Below are 19,185 nucleotides of genomic sequence, written 5' to 3'. Positions count from 1 at the left end.
CGTTACGGCTCAAACTAATCAAAATACTCTGTATACAACATAAAAATCTCGATAAATAAATAAATAAGAACAAATTTGTGCTCTCCTTCGGAGGGTTTTTTCTTTGTGCCGTGGCAATTTTTTGCGCCGTAACTTTTCTTTGTGCCGTTCCTTTTTTTTGCCGTGATATATTTTTATAAGTTGTGAACATATTTTTTTTGAGCCGTGGCATTTTTTTGTGCCGGGGAGTTCTTTTGTGCCGTTGGGTAGATTTGTGCCTTGACATTTGTGGGCCACCGTAAGTTTTAGGCTTGGCTTTCGTTACTTGGCTTTCAATGCCATGTGCATACTTTAATGTGTTCTCTAGTCGACGTATTTTTCGCTGGATACCCGAAAATTAAAATCCCGCGCCCTCTCTGAAGGTTCGAGAAGAATTTTATTGCGCATGCGTCACAACTGCTATCTTGAATCAGCAAAATTACCAAACCAACATTGTAGCTTGGCTTTCACTTTTCATAAAAATCATTTTGGTGTCGTGGCAGTGAAAGATTGAATTAAATAATATGGCACAAAATCAGTAAGTAAACTTACTTATAATTTATATATGGACTAACATCATTGATTTCTCCCTGCATGATCATTGAGTGTAGTTATCTATAACTACTGCTCTTTTTTATAGCTGTCTTAAAAGGTTCAGTGATAAATAGATGTACATATTTTACACTGCTACCCTCAGAAATATCGAGGGATATACCCTGTCTTTTTAGACTTATAGTCCTAGAGTATGCCGACTTGACCTAAAATGGCAAAAAAGCCAAAAAATAGTTCTTAATGCTGAAATGCGTAAAATAAATGAATGTACAAACGATAAATTCAATCAGAAATAAAAACAAAATGAACATGAGAAAAGGGAACATTGACAAAAGAAGCAGTCAAATAATCATACGAAAGTTTTAAGTTGTAAAAACGTATTCAAGGGCATTAGGATAAATGAACCATTATAATTGATTAAAGCTAAAGAAGGCTTGGTAGTCTGAATAAATTAAAGCGTCACAAAAGAAATCAAATAAATAAGTAAAACAAGTGAAGAAACAAGAAAAAAACGCAATAATTAATCAAAAAGTATAGTAAAAGTAATCAAAATCGAGCAATTGAGTGAGAAAAAAAAACTGACAAGTCGAAATAAGGCTAAGATAAAACAGACAAATAAATTAAAAATCAGAACAACTTAAAAGTCTGGCTGTGCCTTATCAGAAAAGTATTTTTTTGTTAGGTTTGTTAATTTATTATAGCTTTCCACTTGCCGAAGTTGGGACGGAAGGTCGTTAAAGTGGAGGGCAGCAGCGTGGCCGAAAGTTCTCTCAATATTGTTTGCCTCAATTAAATTTGTTCTGGAGAAAAAAATGACATTTTTTTTCGACACGTTCAGTTGTCAACACTCATTTTCAAGAATAACCAATAATTACAAGTGGAAAAATTATACAGTATAAACTTAAATGAAGCGTAAGAATACATAACGAAACGCGTCAAAAAACATCGTTTTTTTTCTCCAGTTTAGTCCTTGCGAAAACCAACTGGTTCGATTAATTTGTTTTCATAATATTTGTTCGTAACGGTCGTTTGGTTACAGGCAAAAAAGATAGTGTCAGATCATTGCAACATCGACAGCAAACGAAACTTGCTTAAGATCTTTGTAGCTTTTGTAAATGTTTCGAATTTTAGTAAATTAGTGAAGATGGTATTACAGTAATATATCTTTGTCAGGATTAAGCTTTGTGCTAGTGATTTTTGAAGATTAAAATCTCCTGCACGTTTAAATTACTGTTAAGATAGTAAAACATTATATCTTTATTTTCGTTAATAACCCATAAAGAATATCTAAAAAGTCTTTTGACATATCATCGCATCAACATTTTGTTTTTTGTTATATTTTGATAAAATACTAACCATTGTAACACTGCTTCTGTTGCATGTGCTTTGCGAAATAATGAATAAATAAAATTTCTAGCATGGTTATTTCTGCAATGCAGATATCAGCATACTGAGGTATCAATTCCTTTAGATTATTTAATGTGGTTAGCCTCACTTAATTCAAGGAAAATACCCTTCAATTCTTTTCAGGTACCGCAACGGTGATTTTAAAACAACCGTTAATAATAATAATAATAATAATAAATATTTAAAGTGGCTAGCCCAGAAAATCACAAAAACCTATAGTTAGTGGATTGTTTCCACTGGGGGCCACTAGAACAAAAAAGAAACAAAAAATGATAAACCTTAGACTGCCTCAGCTCAATCAAACATAGTAACATTTATAATCTGTGAAAATTGAAAAGAAAAAGAATAAAAAACAAAAATTAAAAAATTCAAAAGTGATCTCCATTAGAATTTGCCAAATACATTAGAGATGGAAGTCTTAAACGAAAGCAGACTTCCATCACAGGTCACTTGGTCTGGAAGATTATTCCACACTTTTGCAGCTCTAAATGGGAAGGCTTTTTTGCCAAATTCCGTGTTGACCAAGGGAAGTGTGAACCTGTTTTTTGAAGCTCCTCTTGTTTGATGATTATGACAGTTTTTTGTCAAAAGGAATTTTGAGCGCATGTAATCAGGAGCAATGTGATTCATGGCTTTGAAAACTAATATGGCATCGTTTTTGATGAGTAAATTATTCATTGAATATTCCCTCTCTTTCCCAAGAAAGGTACGGACACATTTTAATCGTTTTTCTAGTTTTCCCAATCTACCTTGGGTGGCACAGGCCCATGCCGAGGAGCAGTAGTTGAAATATGGCATGACAAGTGCATTAATTAAAAGGTTTTTTGTGTGAGGTGTTAAACAGGATGCAATGGTTCTAATTTTAGAATATTTAATTAGTATTTTTCTATTTATGTCATTAATGTGCTTTTCCCATTGCATTTTTTGATCAAATGTTACCCCAAGATATTTAACTTTTTCGCTCCTCTTCAAAGGAATACCCATATAGTTGATAGTTTTGTTCTCAATTTTTTTTAACTGGCTGTGGTTGCCAAAAAAGATTGTTTCAGTTTTGTCCGTATTAATAGTCATTTTGTTATTATTCAGCCAGAGGTCGACTTGCGAAAGTTCTAACTCGACCTGGGAGACAAGGGTATCCAAGTTTTTATGAGACGAAATAATTATTGTATCATCCGCATATAGATGGTGGTAGTTTGAATTGATGACAGATTTTAAGTCATCAATATACAAAAGAAAGAGCAGGGGCCCCAACACAGATCCCTGCGGCACCCCAAAAGCGTCTTCATGAAGCAGATCTGATCCTGTGTCGTTTACAAGAGTCAGCTGCATTCGGTCCGTTAAGTAGGACTCGAACCAGTCAAAGGCAGCATCTCTGATGCCAAAACACCATAGTTTTTTTAACAAAATTTTATGATCAACAGTGTCAAAAGCTTTTTTAAGGTCAATGAGCACAGCACAAACAAAGTTATGTTGGTCGAGCTCAGTAAGAATAAAATCAGAGACATCGACTACTGCAGTTTCTGTGGAAAAGAGTTTTCGAAATCCGGACTGTCTGTCATTCAGGAAGTTGTGCTCAGAAATAAAATGAGACATTTGCTCATGCACTAACTTTTCAAAAATTTTCATAGGAATTGGCAAAATGGAGATAGGCCGATAATTAGTAGGATCTGTTTTATTGCCACTTTTAAAAATAGGCGAGACCCTTTTAGTCTTCCAACATTTAGGTACATAACCAGTAAATAAAGATTTGTTGAAAAGACTTGATAAATAAATACTTAAAACTGACGAACCTGCTTTTAGCAGTCGTGAACCAATTCCGTCCAAGCCTGTAGCTTTATTAAGTTTTAGTGATCTAATTATTTTTTCGACACTTTTGGTCTCAATACGAGCCCACCGAAAATCGTGTCCGCTAACAGGTGGATTAACATTAGTAGTGTCAGAAGAAAATTTAGAGGCTAGTTTGGCACCAACACTGACAAAAAATGAATTGAATGTGTTGGAAATTTCTTTTGGGTGAGAAGTTTCTGTACCATCGTTTTGGACTACTCGTTTTATCGAGGTAGTATTGCCTGACTTATCAGGAACCAGTTTTTTTAGGGTTTTCCAAAGTTGTTTTGGCCGTTTTTGAAAGTCCTGCAAAACGTCATTATAGTACTCGTTTTTGAGTCGATTTTTGAGACCTATTACCTGGTTCCTTTTTTGTTTGAAAGCTTCCCAGTCTATGATGGATTTTGTTTTTGATGCTTTCCGTTTCAAGAAGTCTCTTTCTTTGATGGCTATTATTAATTCATCAGTGACCCATGCCTCAACACGGCCAGAAAATCTATGTGTTTTGAAAGGGGCATGTTTGTCAGCCACTGTTTTAACATTTTTATTCAGTTTCTCACATGCTTTATCAAGGTCATCATAATTATTAAAATATGACCAGTCTAAATTCCTGAGGTCCTTCAGAAAAGCCTCTTCACTGAAGTTCTTGTAGCTACGAACCTTGCATGTTTTAGGTTCAAATTTTGGCCTTTTGAATTTTCTGATCACATAAACTAAATTGTGATCACTGATGCCTAAATCCATGACACCGGTTTTAGAAATACAAGAACTGTTAGAAAGTATCAAGTCTATAAGAGTGCTACTATTTTCAGTAACACGAGTTGGCTCCGTAATATGTTGTTTTAGGAAAAGAGTGGAGCATAATTCCTTTATTTTGGAGGAAAGAGCATATTTTGAAAGCATGTTACAGTTAAAATCTCCCAAGATAAAAACTTCTTTCTCTTCTGGGAGCTTGTTAAAACACTGTTTAAAATGAGTACACAGGTTTTCGGTACTCTGCAAATCACTACCTCCAGGTGGCCTGTAAACCCCACACACGTAAATAGGTTTAGTTTTTTTCAGGCACACTTTCACCCATAGTGATTCAACATTTTCGAAGTAAAGGTGTTTCAAAAGGTGGCTATCCAAGTTTTCATTAACAAAAATTAGAACACCCCCACCTCGTCTATTCCGATCATTCCTATAACAAACATAGCCATCAATTTTAACGTCATTGTCAGTGATGGTGTCATCAATTTTGGTTTCACAGATGGAGAATACATCAAGTTTTGTTTGATGTAGCAGAAGTTTAACATAGTCTAGTTTGGATGACAGACCATTAATGTTGAGATGGGCCATTTTTAAGCCCTTCCCATTTCTGATTGCCTCAAAATCAAAGTTTTCATCAATAGTAATATTGATGTTGTCCGGAATTTCGTCACCAAATGACTCCTCATTAGCAAAGGGCAAATTACGAGAAAGACAGGGACTGCAAACGAAAAACAGTTTATCTTCAGGAGTCTTCATAAATTGTTGATATTTTTTATCAGAAATACGCTCACATTTTTTATGAGCCCATAATCCACACTTGTCACAAGAAAGTGCTTTGTGTGTTTTTGCCACAGGTTTTAAGCATGAAGAACAGGGATACTTAACAGGACCTGGGTTGAGGCAGATGTCCCCTGACAAGAGGATTAAAAAATAGAAATACTTGTGCCTGCTTGGCTTAAGTTTTGATAAAGCCAATAATTTTAATTGGAGAGTGAGCTGGCTTTCAGAAACTCTATTGCAGGCATCAAGTGAAGAGATAGAAAAGAAACTCCTATCTAGTCGACTCATTTCGTTGTTGTTGGGTGAGCTACTTTTGAACGAAGGTTTTGTATTGCTCAAAAATACAACGAACACAAAAATCAGTTTTAGCGTAAATGTGGGGCTTCCTACCTGAGTAAAGTTATTTTTAAGTCGTAGAGAGATCATTCTACGGTTATGTGCTCTTCCAAAACTATGTTTGAAGGATCTGAGGCAAGCCCATTTCCTTACGATGTTACACAGAAGGAGCAGCAGGAACCCACAACACAGCAAAGCTACCATATTAGATGATAGATGGATAAAAAACTGACTGGGATAAAAACAATTTATTAACAAAAACAATAATTTAAAAAACTTACAAAACAACAAATTAAAGAAATGAAAAGATATAAATGAAGTAAAGAAGGCAGTACAGTATATAATAAATCAAAAAGGACTTAGCTGTCAAAGCAGGAGCTCTTCAAGCTTTAGTCTTCTTTTTTCTTTCTTCGACTTAGCGCGCCAAGACCGGAGCGTTTTAGATACGTCCGACCTCAACGAGAGCTAAGCACGGAATGCAAACCGTTACAAAATTAAGCCGAGTGCTCTAACAACAAGCTAACGATTTCCAGGTCTAGCTAGTTACAAATGTTTGTAGGGAGGAAAGAATTTGAAAGATAATAAAAAAATTCCAAATAATTTTAAAGCACTCCATCGTGTTTATTTTTTTTTTAATGTTGCTGGAATTTTCTTAGAAGTCTCTAAGAAAAGTATATCTTATTTGTTAACAGCTCAGACGTTACATTTAGACTGACATCAATTCATTTAATAGGAATAGTAAAGTAATCCTTGTCCTTTAAATCCACGAGCAAGCCTATTTATAGCCAACCTAAACATCTTAGCTAATTCACCGACTCCTGACTTAGATAATAGAACTACGTATACATGAATCTTTTGCCTGGTTACTTTGTTGTTGGTAACCAGGTCTTACACAAGAAATCCAGCCATGCGGTTCTTCACTAAAGCAGAGGTGAACGCCGACGGAGCACAGATAAAGCAAGTCTGCAACATTGCACTTACAGGCAGAACAGACATTTTATCATTAATTTAAGGTGGCAGTAACCCTTTTTTAGCTGTCCAAATAGGTGAATTATTTACTCAGTGTTTTATTTTTACCTTTTTTTACTATTTCCTGAAAATATAGGCCTTAATACATAATAAAATGATTTTAACTTACACTAAAATTGCTGAGTCAACAGAAATTTCTATTTAAAAAAGTATCATAAGAAAAAAATCGGCTTCTACGAGCTCCAACTTTTATACAATCTCATTATTTTTGATCAGCTTCTGGTTTTAAATGAACCTTGGATTAACACTGTTAAAACGGTGTGTGGATTTTTTTGTTTATTCTTATTTTTTTAACAATAACCTTTTGTTTTTTTCAAAAGATTCTTTATTAGCATCCCCTGCTGCATCGAACACTGTTAAATGAAAAATATTACAAATAAAAAGATTTCCGCACACTGTATCATGGCTGCATGGTTCACCAAGTATGTCTGAAAATTTTAAAGTAAAACAAAAATGCTATTGAAAGTTAAAACTCGTGCATTGTAGCATAATGAAGACCGTCTTAAATTTATACATAATGCGCTTCTTTGTTGTTATTAACCTTTCTCTTTAATAATTACGTTAATTCTTTTATTTCTTTCTGTGCAAGCTCATAGACTTAAACTATATTCGACAGAACTAATTAATTACTAGCTGTTTCCCGTGAAAGAATCCACTGTATTCCATTTAATTTATGTAGCAGATATATGTCCATCAAAAAACAAACAATACAGCAGTGCGCATCTTACATCTGCATTATTATATAAATGACCAAAAAAATTAAAGGTTTTCAACAACTGCAGTATTTATGTGACATTTAAAATCTAAATCTACTAAAATTACTTGCTCTGACCATCTGACAAATGCGAAAATTATTCGGAAAGAAGTTTCCAAAAGCATTTCAACATACATCTCACCCATAAAATTTAAATCACTCAAAACACCACATATATACAAAAAAGCTGATCAATGTCAAACACAAATCTCTCTCATTGTATATGTTAAAATCAGTTAGTTTATTGCAAACCCTGCCAAAGGTTGACACACAATGTGAAAAATAAACAATAAATTGTGCCTCTGACAGAATTTTTTATCTAAGGTGTAAAAAAAGGGATTTGCAAGGACAAATTATAATGCAATAAAACATTATTTGATATATTGCATACAGTCCTTCCTCACCAAACTTTAGACAAAATGCCAACAAAATAACGGTGTTTAAATCTAAAATTAATAAAGTCCTTTTAGCAATTTGCATGCTGTTTTACCATCAATAAAGTAAACAAAATTTTTAAATCTCACATAGTATTCTGTCACAAATTTTCATAAAATATATATATAAGTCATAATGAGTCATGTTAAATAACAGCAATCAATCTGTATATAAGTTCATTTTATGTCAATTTTTGCACCAATTTTGCAAAACAAAATACAAATTCTAAATAATACTAAAATCTCTTATTTTGGTCCTTCGCACACGGACGGTCTCCCACAAAAGTTTAATCAAAATGTAAAAAATGAGAGGTAACGACAAAATCAAAGTTTGCAAAATTTAACTATTTCAGTACATATATCTACTGCATATGCTCTCTAAAACAATATTTTAATCCAAAATGCCAAAGAAAAACAGTTTGCAACAAAAATCAGTTATTTCGATAATATTGCATACACTCTTTCCTCACAAAAGCTTCACAAACTGTAAAAAAAAAGAATGGTTGTAGGGAGTGCTTCTGATTCAACAAAAAAAGTTTTTTTGACATATTGCATCTAGCTCTTACCCATTAAATCTTACACAAAATTTCTAAAACTATATACGATTTAGAACACATCAAATTTAAATCGAGAAGGATCAGTCATTTCGATATATTGCACGGAGTCCTCCCCAGTAAGAATTTATACAAAATATAGAAAAACAAAGCTTGCAAGGTGTAAAATTGAATTCCTCTTCTGTGTATATATATATGGTCCTTCCTCGCAAAATTAACATAAAATGTCAAAAAGGTTCAGATATAACATCTAACACAACAAAAATCAGTTCTATCAGTATATGTCATGCCATTGTCTTCCACCAAATGTTCCCCTTAAAGTTTCACAGACACAGCCTGTAAATTAAAAACAACTAAGATCAGGTATTTTGGTCTATTTCATACCATTCTGTTCCAAATAACTTATAAAATGTAAAAATTGAGTGGTAAAACAGGAATGTCAAAAAGAAGAAAAAAATAGCTTACAAAGAGTATAAAATTGAAATCAACAAAGTAGCTCTTTTGGTGTATTAAATATAAGCCATACGCACAAAAGTTTACACTAAATGTAAGAAAATGGTTGTGTTTAGTAATTTAAATTAAGAAAAGTCAGTTCTTTTAGCATGCTGATTAAGGTTTTTGCCCACAATTTGAAACAAATTAAATTTACATTTTAAAAATAAGTAATTTCTGAACTTTATTTTCAGAATATTTGGAGGAAAAGAACTTCGCAAACCAAAAAAAACCCAGAAAAATGTTTAAAATTTTCAGGGTTAATAACGTTTGATGTGTTTTGTGGAAATATATATACTGGGAATCTTTAGTTTAAAGCTAGCATTAGCTAGCTACAGCAGCTAATAGCTAGTCACTTAAATATAAACTGGAGACTTAGCTAGGTATAAAGAACATGGCTACATATATATATATATATTCCTAGCTAGCTAGCTAGTTGTTGGTGGTGGTTGGCTTTTTATGATGCTAGCTATAAAACATGTCTGGCAACAATAATATAATCAAAACTGAAAATAAAACATGAAAAAACCTTACAGAACCTTGCTATGATTAATTTATAAAACCATGCTCTTCTTCAAATGTTTTTTTAAAGATTTATTTTGAATGAAAGAGTAGAGAATACTCAAAAAGAACAGCCATCGTAAACACAATTTTCGTTTTATGCTAGGAACTTCATTTAACAGTCCGTATGCTTTGTGAATATCTAATACCGTTTCATATGTAGCGATACCTATATATATATGCTAACATAGAGTTTTTGGCATAAGGGTATATATATTTATATCGTTATTAGCAGCGGGTTATATATTTACACCTTATGTGCGATTTCTATGAAGTACATCCCTAATCTTTTTAGTTAAATTTTAGCGTACAGCCACGTCATAAGAAAGTGACCCGTGATTTCCGTGTCGTGGACTCACAGTTTTACTCACGCAAGGGAATTAATGTATAAGATTCATAAATTTTATTTTAAAGAGGAATTGTTAAGGCTAAATATTTTTGGTGAGAGATACAGTATTTTAGCTATAAAATCATGACAAGTGTGTTATAACAGAAAAAAATGAATATATAGTCTGTAAACAATTTTTGGTAACTAATTATGTAAAAAATAAAAGGATTACTGCCACCTTAATTGTCGATAATTTCTTATTTGACAAAACAATTGGAAACCATTGCCATTACCAGGTCGGAATTTAATTGAGTTTTTTCTTAATGCTGCATGTGTCATTTTTATTCCAACAATTTTAAAAACGAAACCCAAGAGAAGCATTTTTTTTTTGCCTATTTGCTTGTGATGACCTAAAAAATTAAAAATAAATTTATGAAAATGACGGTATAGTCATGCATACTATTTTGGACATGTAGAAAAGGAAGTTAAGATTGAGAGAGTCGCTATATGTAGACGCTCGATCGTGTTTGGGATTCACGATTTAAAACGTCCCCACTTTTCAACCACAAAATGAATGCGCCACAAAGATTAACCTCGGAGCTCGTATGGCATGCGCAACATCCTTTGCACGTGGGTTTTACATCGCACACCTTACTTGATTTGCACATGCAGATCATCGCACACCTACTCAAATATTTCTGAAAAAGACTGCACTAACTAAAATGTAATACTACTGCATCACTTAAATAATCGAATAGGGATAATATATAACTAGTAGTAAGCCTGTGAAAAAATCCATGGGTTTGCCTGTCCTTTTTATACCCTATTGTGTGCGCCTCGCTACTTGCACAGCTAAGCTACCATTTTGCGTGACAGACAGATGGATTTTTTTCGGGGCCCGTCTTTGATGTCGCATACATGATCAGTGCACAGTGCTGAATGTGCACGCAATTTTTTGAGGCCTAATTAAATGTGTTTTTTTTTTGTTGTTAATAAAAAATGTAAGACTGTTGTTAAATAAATCACCATAGGAAAAATATGTGCAAAAAAAACAAGATAGGATATGCTTGCCATTATGAATTCCAAATAATTTTAATGCTGCAAAAGACAAAACAAACAAAAGATTAAAGATTTTAACTTAGATTTGGAATTTCTTATAGCGGCAAAAAGCATTAAACTAAATTTCATTAAATAGGGTTTCTGTTTTTCTTATAAATTTAAGTGGGAGGAGAATGACTTGCTGTATAAATTATTAAACAGCACAAGTATAACTGTTGTATGACGTTCTAAATAACACAAGTATATTCTGTATAATTTTGAAGCAAATAAAAAGTAAGTCATTTTAAGTGACTAGTTAATGCTGTGTCAGCTTTTTATTGCTTCATAGAAATTGAGAATTAGTTGGGTTGTTATGTGCTACAAACAAAATGCTTGTAGCACAGTACTAGTTACCTTTTTAATAGCAGAAGAACTACTTAATTTAATTAAACCCTATTAATAATGTTCATTTTTTCTTAGGGATGAACTGGCCACTGCTATACTTAAAACAAAAGCTAAGCCAAACAGGCTCATGGTGGAAGAAGCGGTAACAGATGATAACTCAGTTGTCACATTATCTCCAGTAAGTTGACATACCAATAGACACTTCTCTTGTATTACAATGATTAGCATAAGCATCCAAATAGTATTTTAAAATTAGAAATATAAGTCAGTTTTAAAAAATTTGCTGACTCTAGAGAAGAAAACCTCTTTGCAGCTGTGATCTTAGAGCACTGTAGACCACTTGCCCATTGATCCCATGTTAATGGATATTTTTTTGCAACAACCATTATAGAAATAGGTGATACACACATTTTGAAAAGAAAGCATATTGATAACACAAACAAATAGCATACTTAAAGCTACAAACCAGTTCATGAATTTATGGTAGTTTTTTAAAATTGCAAAACAGCATCTTCTGTCAGAGTTCTGCTTTGGCAAATGTGTTGGCCTGTCGATGAGCATTGGAAATGAGCTAGTCGCAATTTTTGCGATATCTGCCTTGTCGAACAATTAACCATTAGGCCTGCAAAAGAGAAAATAGTCCATGCTGACAACAACAAGAATTATCACAGTTTGGGGTATCGGATATAACCAAATAACCCAAGTCTGTTGTGAACATTCACAAGTTCAAAGTCTGTGGGTTGTTGAAACGCTGTAAATTATTGCTTTCTCGTATGATCTTCAAAAATTGAGCATTTATTCCAATAATGTTTTCAGCATAATTGTAGTTGATTTCTTAAAATCTCTCTCTGCACAATAGTTTAGTTTTGTCATTTTACACACTACTCTATCCCAACAAGTTTATAATGAACATCTTATCGCTCACGCTTTATATAAGAAGGGTAAAAGGGAAGTATACATCGATTATAATTATTTTTTTTGATGATGATGAACAGCATTGATATACCCTTTTTTTAAATATTTGTTAGGAAAAAATGGAAGAATTACAGTTGTTTCGTGGTGATACTGTGCTATTAAAAGGGAAAAGGAAAAAGGAAACTGTTTGTATTGTGTTGTCAAATGACGATGCCAGCACAAATGATAAAATTGGAATGAACAGAGTAGTACGACAAAATCTGAGAGTTCGACTTGGAGATATTGTTAGGTTTGTGCTTCTTTCATGATTCATGTAAAATTAATTTTATGATGGATTATTGCTAGATTTGTGCTGAAAAATTATTAACTAAAATATTGACTATAAGCACTGCTTGATATTTTAAACTTCACGTGTAGCGCATTAAAGGAAATACATGGAATATTTCTTAGCAATTTTTGGTAAAACCTCAATTTGTTTTTATTTAGCGTGCAAGCATGTCCAGATGTGAAATACGGCAAGAGGATACATGTTCTTCCAATAGATGACACTGTAGAAGGATTGACTGGGTTAGTGAAGAAACATTCAATATACTCTCAATTTTTCACAAGGGATAAGCCATAATAAGTATATTGTTTTTGCATCTGTTTTACTTTTTACACAGGAGCATATTTGATGTATACTTAAAGCCCTACTTCCTCGAAGCTTACAGACCAGTGTGCAAAGGAGATCTTTTTCAAATTCGTGGAGGCATGAGAGCTGTCGATTTTAAGGTTGTTGAGACTGATCCTAGCCCGTATTGCATTGTTGCTCCAGACACTGTTATACATTGTGAAGGGGAGGCTATCAAGCGAGAGGATGAAGAAGAAGCATTAAACGAAGTTGGATATGATGATGTTGGTGGCTGTAGAAAACAGTTAGCCCAAATAAAAGAAATGGTTGAACTTCCATTGAGGCATCCTCAATTGTTCAAAGCTCTTGGTATAAAACCACCAAGAGGTATTCTTCTGTATGGCCCTCCTGGAACAGGAAAGACACTGATTGCTAGGTACGTAAATAAATTCATATTATTACCTTAATTCTGAAATGTTTGCGTATCTTTTTTTCCTGGAGCTAGAAAAAATTTTTTGCACAACTAATTATTCAAGAATTTCTGACGGGGGGGGCTGACGACTCGAAACTACCCCTAAAAATCTCTATGAAATCCTTATAAGGGGGAAAATATAATAACTCCTGTTAGGATTATCCTTAGAACTTGAAACTTGCAACACAACTTTGTTTCATCAAAAAGAATCATTTGGAATAATTTGAACATGTGACTAATCCGATTTCCCGATTTTGTCGGATTTTACCCGAAAATCGGATTTTCGGGCAATTTTTGGCAATTTTTTATCCGATCCATGTAAAAACCGGAAGATATGTTAAATAACTTTTATTTAGCTTTCACTCTAGAACAAAAGTAATTATATTTCAAGCAGAAAGTGGCATTTTTAACAATTTTCAAGCTTCTGATGACGTCACAGAAAATGTGCTGACGCAAGCAAAAGTTTATTGGCGCCATTTTGTTCATTTTATGACGTAATATAAGTGTGCCAAGTTTGATTGTTTGATTCAATTTGAACAACCCTATGAAAAGTTATTAAGGGGAGCGCCCATTGAGCGATCATTGCTGACATCATCAAAATTTAAAGACTGACCTTGGATTTTTCAACACGGTTATTATGTAGTTGTTTAAAATCCAATCAACTTAGGTCTAACAGGATCAGCAAATTCTTCCGATTAAAGGTTATGAACTATGATTTTAGTTCGACTAAATGCTGACCTTGGATTCTGGAGCTATGTTGTATGTTTTTTTTATAGGGCTGTTGCTAATGAAACAGGATCATTCTTCTTTCTAATCAATGGTGAGCGGAAAACCTTTATTTCTAAACTTTGTTTTTTTACTCTTAGTTTTTATGTGTTTGTCGTTTGTACCTTGCTTGCTCATTACACCTCGCTACCAAACTTCACTTTGGCGAACGGTCCAAATAGGGCAACAAACATTTCAGTTAGCCTAATAATTCTTTATGCGTAACAATGTGGTAAGCAGATGATATTATTCATTTCTGCTTTTGTTTATTAGGTCCTGAGATCATGAGTAAGCTGGCTGGTGAATCTGAAAGTAATCTGCGAAAAGGTAATCTAGGTTGTATTAGTATTGAATTGCATATTTATATAATCGGTGTATAACATTTTCTTGTTTTCTTTTTCAGCTTTTGAAGAGGCAGAAAAGAATTCACCAGCGATTATCTTCATTGATGAAATTGACGCCATTGCACCCAAACGAGAGAAAACACACGGTGAAGTTGAAAGGAGAATTGTATCACAGCTGTTGACACTTATGGATGGCTTGAAGCAAAGATCACATGTTATAATTATGGCTGCTACAAACAGACCAAACAGTATCGACCCTGCGCTAAGACGATTTGGTTAGTGACAGTTTTTTAAACCCTATTCGTGCTAAGGTAGAGGTGGGGGTGAGCTGATTCAGGTCCCCCTGTTGAACTTTCTAGTATAACTTTCTTTGGACTTGAATTTACACCTTGTTACCAAATGTTAAACTGAGTTTTACAGCAGCCAAATTTTCTGTGATCAAGCCGAAATACTGTTCGCGCTTTCCCAGAAGTGGAGATCGAATTTCCATTTCCACTTTCCGTCCATATTATGAAGTGGGGGAATTCAGCTTTAAGGGAAAGGCGCCGCATTGCCCCCCTTTCCCTACCGATTTTTAAAAATTACTTTCTAAAAATTAGTTTAAAAATGACTCGCGAATTCTAACCATGATGCATTCCAAGCCAGTTTCTGTGTAGTAATTAAACTTTCTTTATTTTTTTTTGTCAATACCTTCCCCAACGCAATTGACAGCTGACTGTGCACTAGAAGCCCTTTAAAGGACCTTTATAGATAGCAGCACCAATATACAATAGTTCTTTTCCGTAAATCACGCTAATGTAAATGTCTAATTACAGACATTTTTTATAGGTCGTTTTGACAGAGAAGTGGACATTGGTATCCCAGACGCAACAGGCCGATTAGAAATTATACGCATCCACACAAAGAACATGAAATTAGATGACGAAGTCGATTTGGAGCAAATTGCTGCTGAAACTCATGGGTATGTGGGATCAGACATGGCTTCACTCTGCTCCGAAGCAGCTCTTCAGCAGATTCGGGAAAAAATGGATTTAATTGATCTTGAAGAGGAATCTATTGATGCTGAAGTGTTGGACTCACTTGCTGTTTCTATGGATAACTTTAGAGTGAGTGTTGGTTGTAGATTTTTTTAAAAAACTTCTAAGACATTTTTAATCATCTGTTTTATCCTGCCTTCTTAGCAAAAAATCTTGGGGAAAAAGACTTTTTAATTCCATTTGTGATTGCTTGTTTGTTTAATTTTATGACTGTCATAACTTCATCTCAGTTTCATTAGTCAACCTGATGGTATATATCTACAATATCGCCCTTAAAAACCCAAAATTGTACCTTGTATATAAACACACTGCTAATTTTTTTATCCATTTACATCACGAATTATTGCTTATTGTTCTTATAGTTTGCTATGGGAGCAACTAATCCATCGGCGTTACGAGAAACTGTTGTTGAAGTGCCGAACGTAACCTGGAACGACATTGGTGGACTTGAGAAAGTAAAGCGTGAGTTGCAAGAACTGGTACAGTACCCAGTCGAACATCCCGAAAAGTTCTTGAAGTTTGGAATGACCCCATCCAAAGGTGTCTTGTTCTACGGTCCGCCTGGGTGTGGTAAAACTCTGTTGGCCAAAGCCATTGCTAACGAATGCCAGGCAAATTTCATTTCGATCAAAGGTCCTGAGTTGTTGACGATGTGGTTCGGAGAATCTGAAGCCAACGTCAGAGACGTTTTTGACAAGGTATAAACCGCTCATAATTTCTTAATCGTTCAAGGAATCTTAAACCCTATGACTTTCTTGGTCTCTCCATGTGATTTCTTGGTTTATCCACATAATTTCTTGGTTTTTCCATATAATTTCTTGGTCAATCCACAAAATTTCTTGGTCTATCCATATGATTACTTGGTCTATTCACATGTTTTCTTAGTCTAATTACATGATTCCTTGGTCTATCTTCATTGACAGCGTAATGACATTCTAAGATAATCATATTCTATTTTACTTTTAAATTAAATAATTATTTTTTAAAAATTCCAGGCTAGAATGGCTGCACCGTGTGTGCTGTTTTTCGATGAATTAGACTCTATCGCCAAATCTCGTGGTGGAAGTGCGGGTGATGGCGGTGGTGCTTCCGATCGTGTCATCAATCAAATTCTCACAGAAATGGACGGTATGGGAGCTAAAAAGAACGTGTTTATCATCGGAGCTACTAACAGGCCAGATATTATCGATTCTGCAATCTTACGTCCAGGTCGTCTTGATCAGCTTATATACATTCCACTACCAGACGAACCATCTAGGATGTCCATCTTGAAAGCTAATCTCCGTAAAACTCCTATCTCAACCGAGATTGACTTGGGATATCTGGCTAAAGTAACACACGGTTTCAGTGGTGCTGATCTGACCGAGATTTGTCAACGGGCATGTAAATTAGCTATTCGAGAATCTATCGAGAAAGATATCGAAAGAGAAAAACAAAGAGATGCTAACGCTGATAATGACATGGTAAGTTTGAATCCTTATGTTGTTACCGGTAAACCACCAGATACCTCCTCAGTAACTAAAGACTATTGGAAAATTTACGAACATCTTAGCGTCTGTTTTATTACCTATTAATTAGTAGTTGGGGAATTAGATATCAAAGTTGACATGACTTTTCTGGAATACAATTAATTAACTTTTCTATTATGTTTAGGACATGGAAGATGAAGAGGATCCAGTACCCGAGATTCGTCGTGACCATTTCGAAGAGTCAATGAAATTCGCTCGTAGATCAGTTAGCGACAACGATATTCGAAAATACGAAATGTTCGCGCAAACGTTGCAACAAAGTCGTGGTTTAGGAACTAATTTTAGGTATTAAAATGTTCTTTGACGAGGGACAGGGCAGCTTTTTTAAAGTGTGATATTCACCCTGTAATGCAACGAGAAAACGCAGTAATTTTAACTGGTTGAAATTAGGCTGCCCTTTAGGGTGAGGGTGAGGGACCGATGAAGGAAAAAAATCTTAATTTGTTTTTTTATGAAATTGTCAGTGGGTTGCCTTCTTCGTTACCGTAAATTTTAATTGATATTAATTTATTTGCATATATCCTTAGGTTTCCGGGTGCTCAACAAGGAGGTGGCGGTGGCGGTGGCGGAGCTGCTCCTGGCGGTGGAAACTCTCAACAGCCCAATTTATATGAAGAGAATGCTGACGACGATCTGTACAGCTAAACGCTCGGTTACGACGTAAACACAAACACAAACTATTAGTTATTAAATGAAATCTTTTGGAGATGATGTATCGTCTCTCACTCCCTCACTTGTTCTTTGTTATTGTTAAATTATATTTAATTAAAAAAATTTAATGTATTTTTTACAATAGTTTTGTTGTGGGATGTGAGAAAATTAACAAAAAAAATGCAAACGAAATATTCAAGCTTTTTCATGATTTATATTTTTTGGTTTAAATTATGTTTATCGTTTTGACATGCATGGAAAGTTCTTTTTATTATATTCTTACAGTGGGGGTAATACAAAACTGCAAATATCGGCCATATTGGTTCACATTTTCAAGCACAGCAATACGGTACAATTTGTCTCAATATATCTAGCTCGTGTGATGTTCCTAATTCACAACCATATAATGTCTGGGCGAAAAAATAACTAGTACAAGCCAAAGCAGAATGCTCTTTTTGCAACTACTTCACAGCTGTGAAAACCTTGACATTAAATAAATACTCTGAAGATCTTATGTATCCAGTAAAAACACGTTCCTTAGTTTTTTTATATCCCGCCCTTATCATATTAGGCATGCTAACTATGCAGACTCCTTCACAGAGTCAAAAAGAAACTATTTTCGAACAAAAATGCTGTTTTTAACCATGTCTTTTTCAAGAGGCTTTGGAGACTCGTCGTTCTATTTATATGGGAAGTGGGGTAGGGCAATCACAGACTTGGATAAAAGTCTCGTTTCCGTAACATTTCTATTGTGTTTCTATGGAGATTTTGAGTCTCAGGATGGTTTTAGTCGTGACCTCGCTAAGCAAGATACCGTTTAAAGTTTTAAGCGTCTTTAGAAACACGTTAACTCAGGACGCTTTCTTAGCTGCTTATCACGATCCTTTGTTATGATGCTAACCTTCGAAAATGCTTATATCTATACGTCTTTTGGAAGTGGAACAGCCAAAAAATCGCACAATTTCCCCATAGGCATATTAAAATAAACACCAAACTACGTCATTTTGAACTTCTGTGCAGGATTGGAGATCTGGGCGCTAGCTTCATTCGCTTATAAAAACATGAACATAAAACAATTGTTTGCACCAGACTACTTTTTTTCTTATCAATATGATCAATCTAAGAAAGTGATTAAACAATTGTGGTGTACGGTAAATTTCGCATATTGTTCTTCTCAAATATTTTAAAGCATGTATTTTTAAATCAAGTGAAGATTTTTAACGTGTGTTACCGATAGTTGCGACAAAAAGTGAAATTCCACTAAAAATTGAAAAACATATTTCGTTAGTCAATATTGTCAAATTTTTTACCTTCACAAATACATAACTAGTGCTTGCAATATTTTGGACTTAAAAATCAATAATGGTTTTCTGTAACGAGTTTACCATGTTACAGTGATCTTATGACATCAAAAAACACTAAATGCAGTAATCAGAGCTTTCTCATCGAATTACCTTTTATCCTAATGATTAGAATTAGGGAATTGAAAAATATCTTTACCTACAAACATTAAGACGTATGAAACGTATTTTCGTGCACTAGATAAATTTTTTATTGTAATGAAAAGCATGTGACTATAGATATCGCGCTTTTTTAA

The 19,185-nt window shown here is 34.2% G+C and overlaps 1 protein-coding gene across 1 annotated transcript; it reads left to right on the top strand.

Moving 5' to 3' along the window:
• The first annotated feature begins 400 nt into the window (after positions 1 to 400).
• LOC130629673 (transitional endoplasmic reticulum ATPase-like) lies at positions 401 to 17,695 on the top strand. The gene is made up of 13 exons (XM_057442970.1): positions 401 to 556; positions 11,341 to 11,443; positions 12,294 to 12,469; positions 12,667 to 12,747; positions 12,843 to 13,226; positions 14,039 to 14,082; positions 14,301 to 14,354; positions 14,431 to 14,646; positions 15,200 to 15,477; positions 15,771 to 16,106; positions 16,404 to 16,871; positions 17,062 to 17,222; positions 17,465 to 17,695. The coding sequence occupies exons 1-13, from the start codon at positions 543 to 545 to the stop codon at positions 17,580 to 17,582; spliced, it is 2,433 nt and encodes an 810-aa protein (XP_057298953.1). The 5' UTR covers positions 401 to 542; the 3' UTR covers positions 17,583 to 17,695.
• The last annotated feature ends 1,490 nt before the right edge of the window (positions 17,696 to 19,185 follow it).

Source organism: Hydractinia symbiolongicarpus, chromosome 2, assembly GCF_029227915.1.
Source record: "Hydractinia symbiolongicarpus strain clone_291-10 chromosome 2, HSymV2.1, whole genome shotgun sequence".
In the NCBI taxonomy this organism is placed as follows: Eukaryota; Metazoa; Cnidaria; class Hydrozoa; order Anthoathecata; family Hydractiniidae; genus Hydractinia; species Hydractinia symbiolongicarpus.
The sequence above is the reverse complement of the archived record's forward strand: the minus strand, read 5'-3'. Positions and strand labels throughout refer to the sequence as shown.

Excerpts from the sequence above, each read along its gene's own strand:
- LOC130629673 (XM_057442970.1), top strand. Across the intron at positions 12,748-12,842 it reads ACTGTAGAAGGATTGACTGG|GAGCATATTTGATGTATACT; the intron begins GTTAGTGAAGAA and ends CTTTTTACACAG. Across the intron at positions 13,227-14,038 it reads GGAAAGACACTGATTGCTAG|GGCTGTTGCTAATGAAACAG; the intron begins GTACGTAAATAA and ends TTTTTTTTATAG.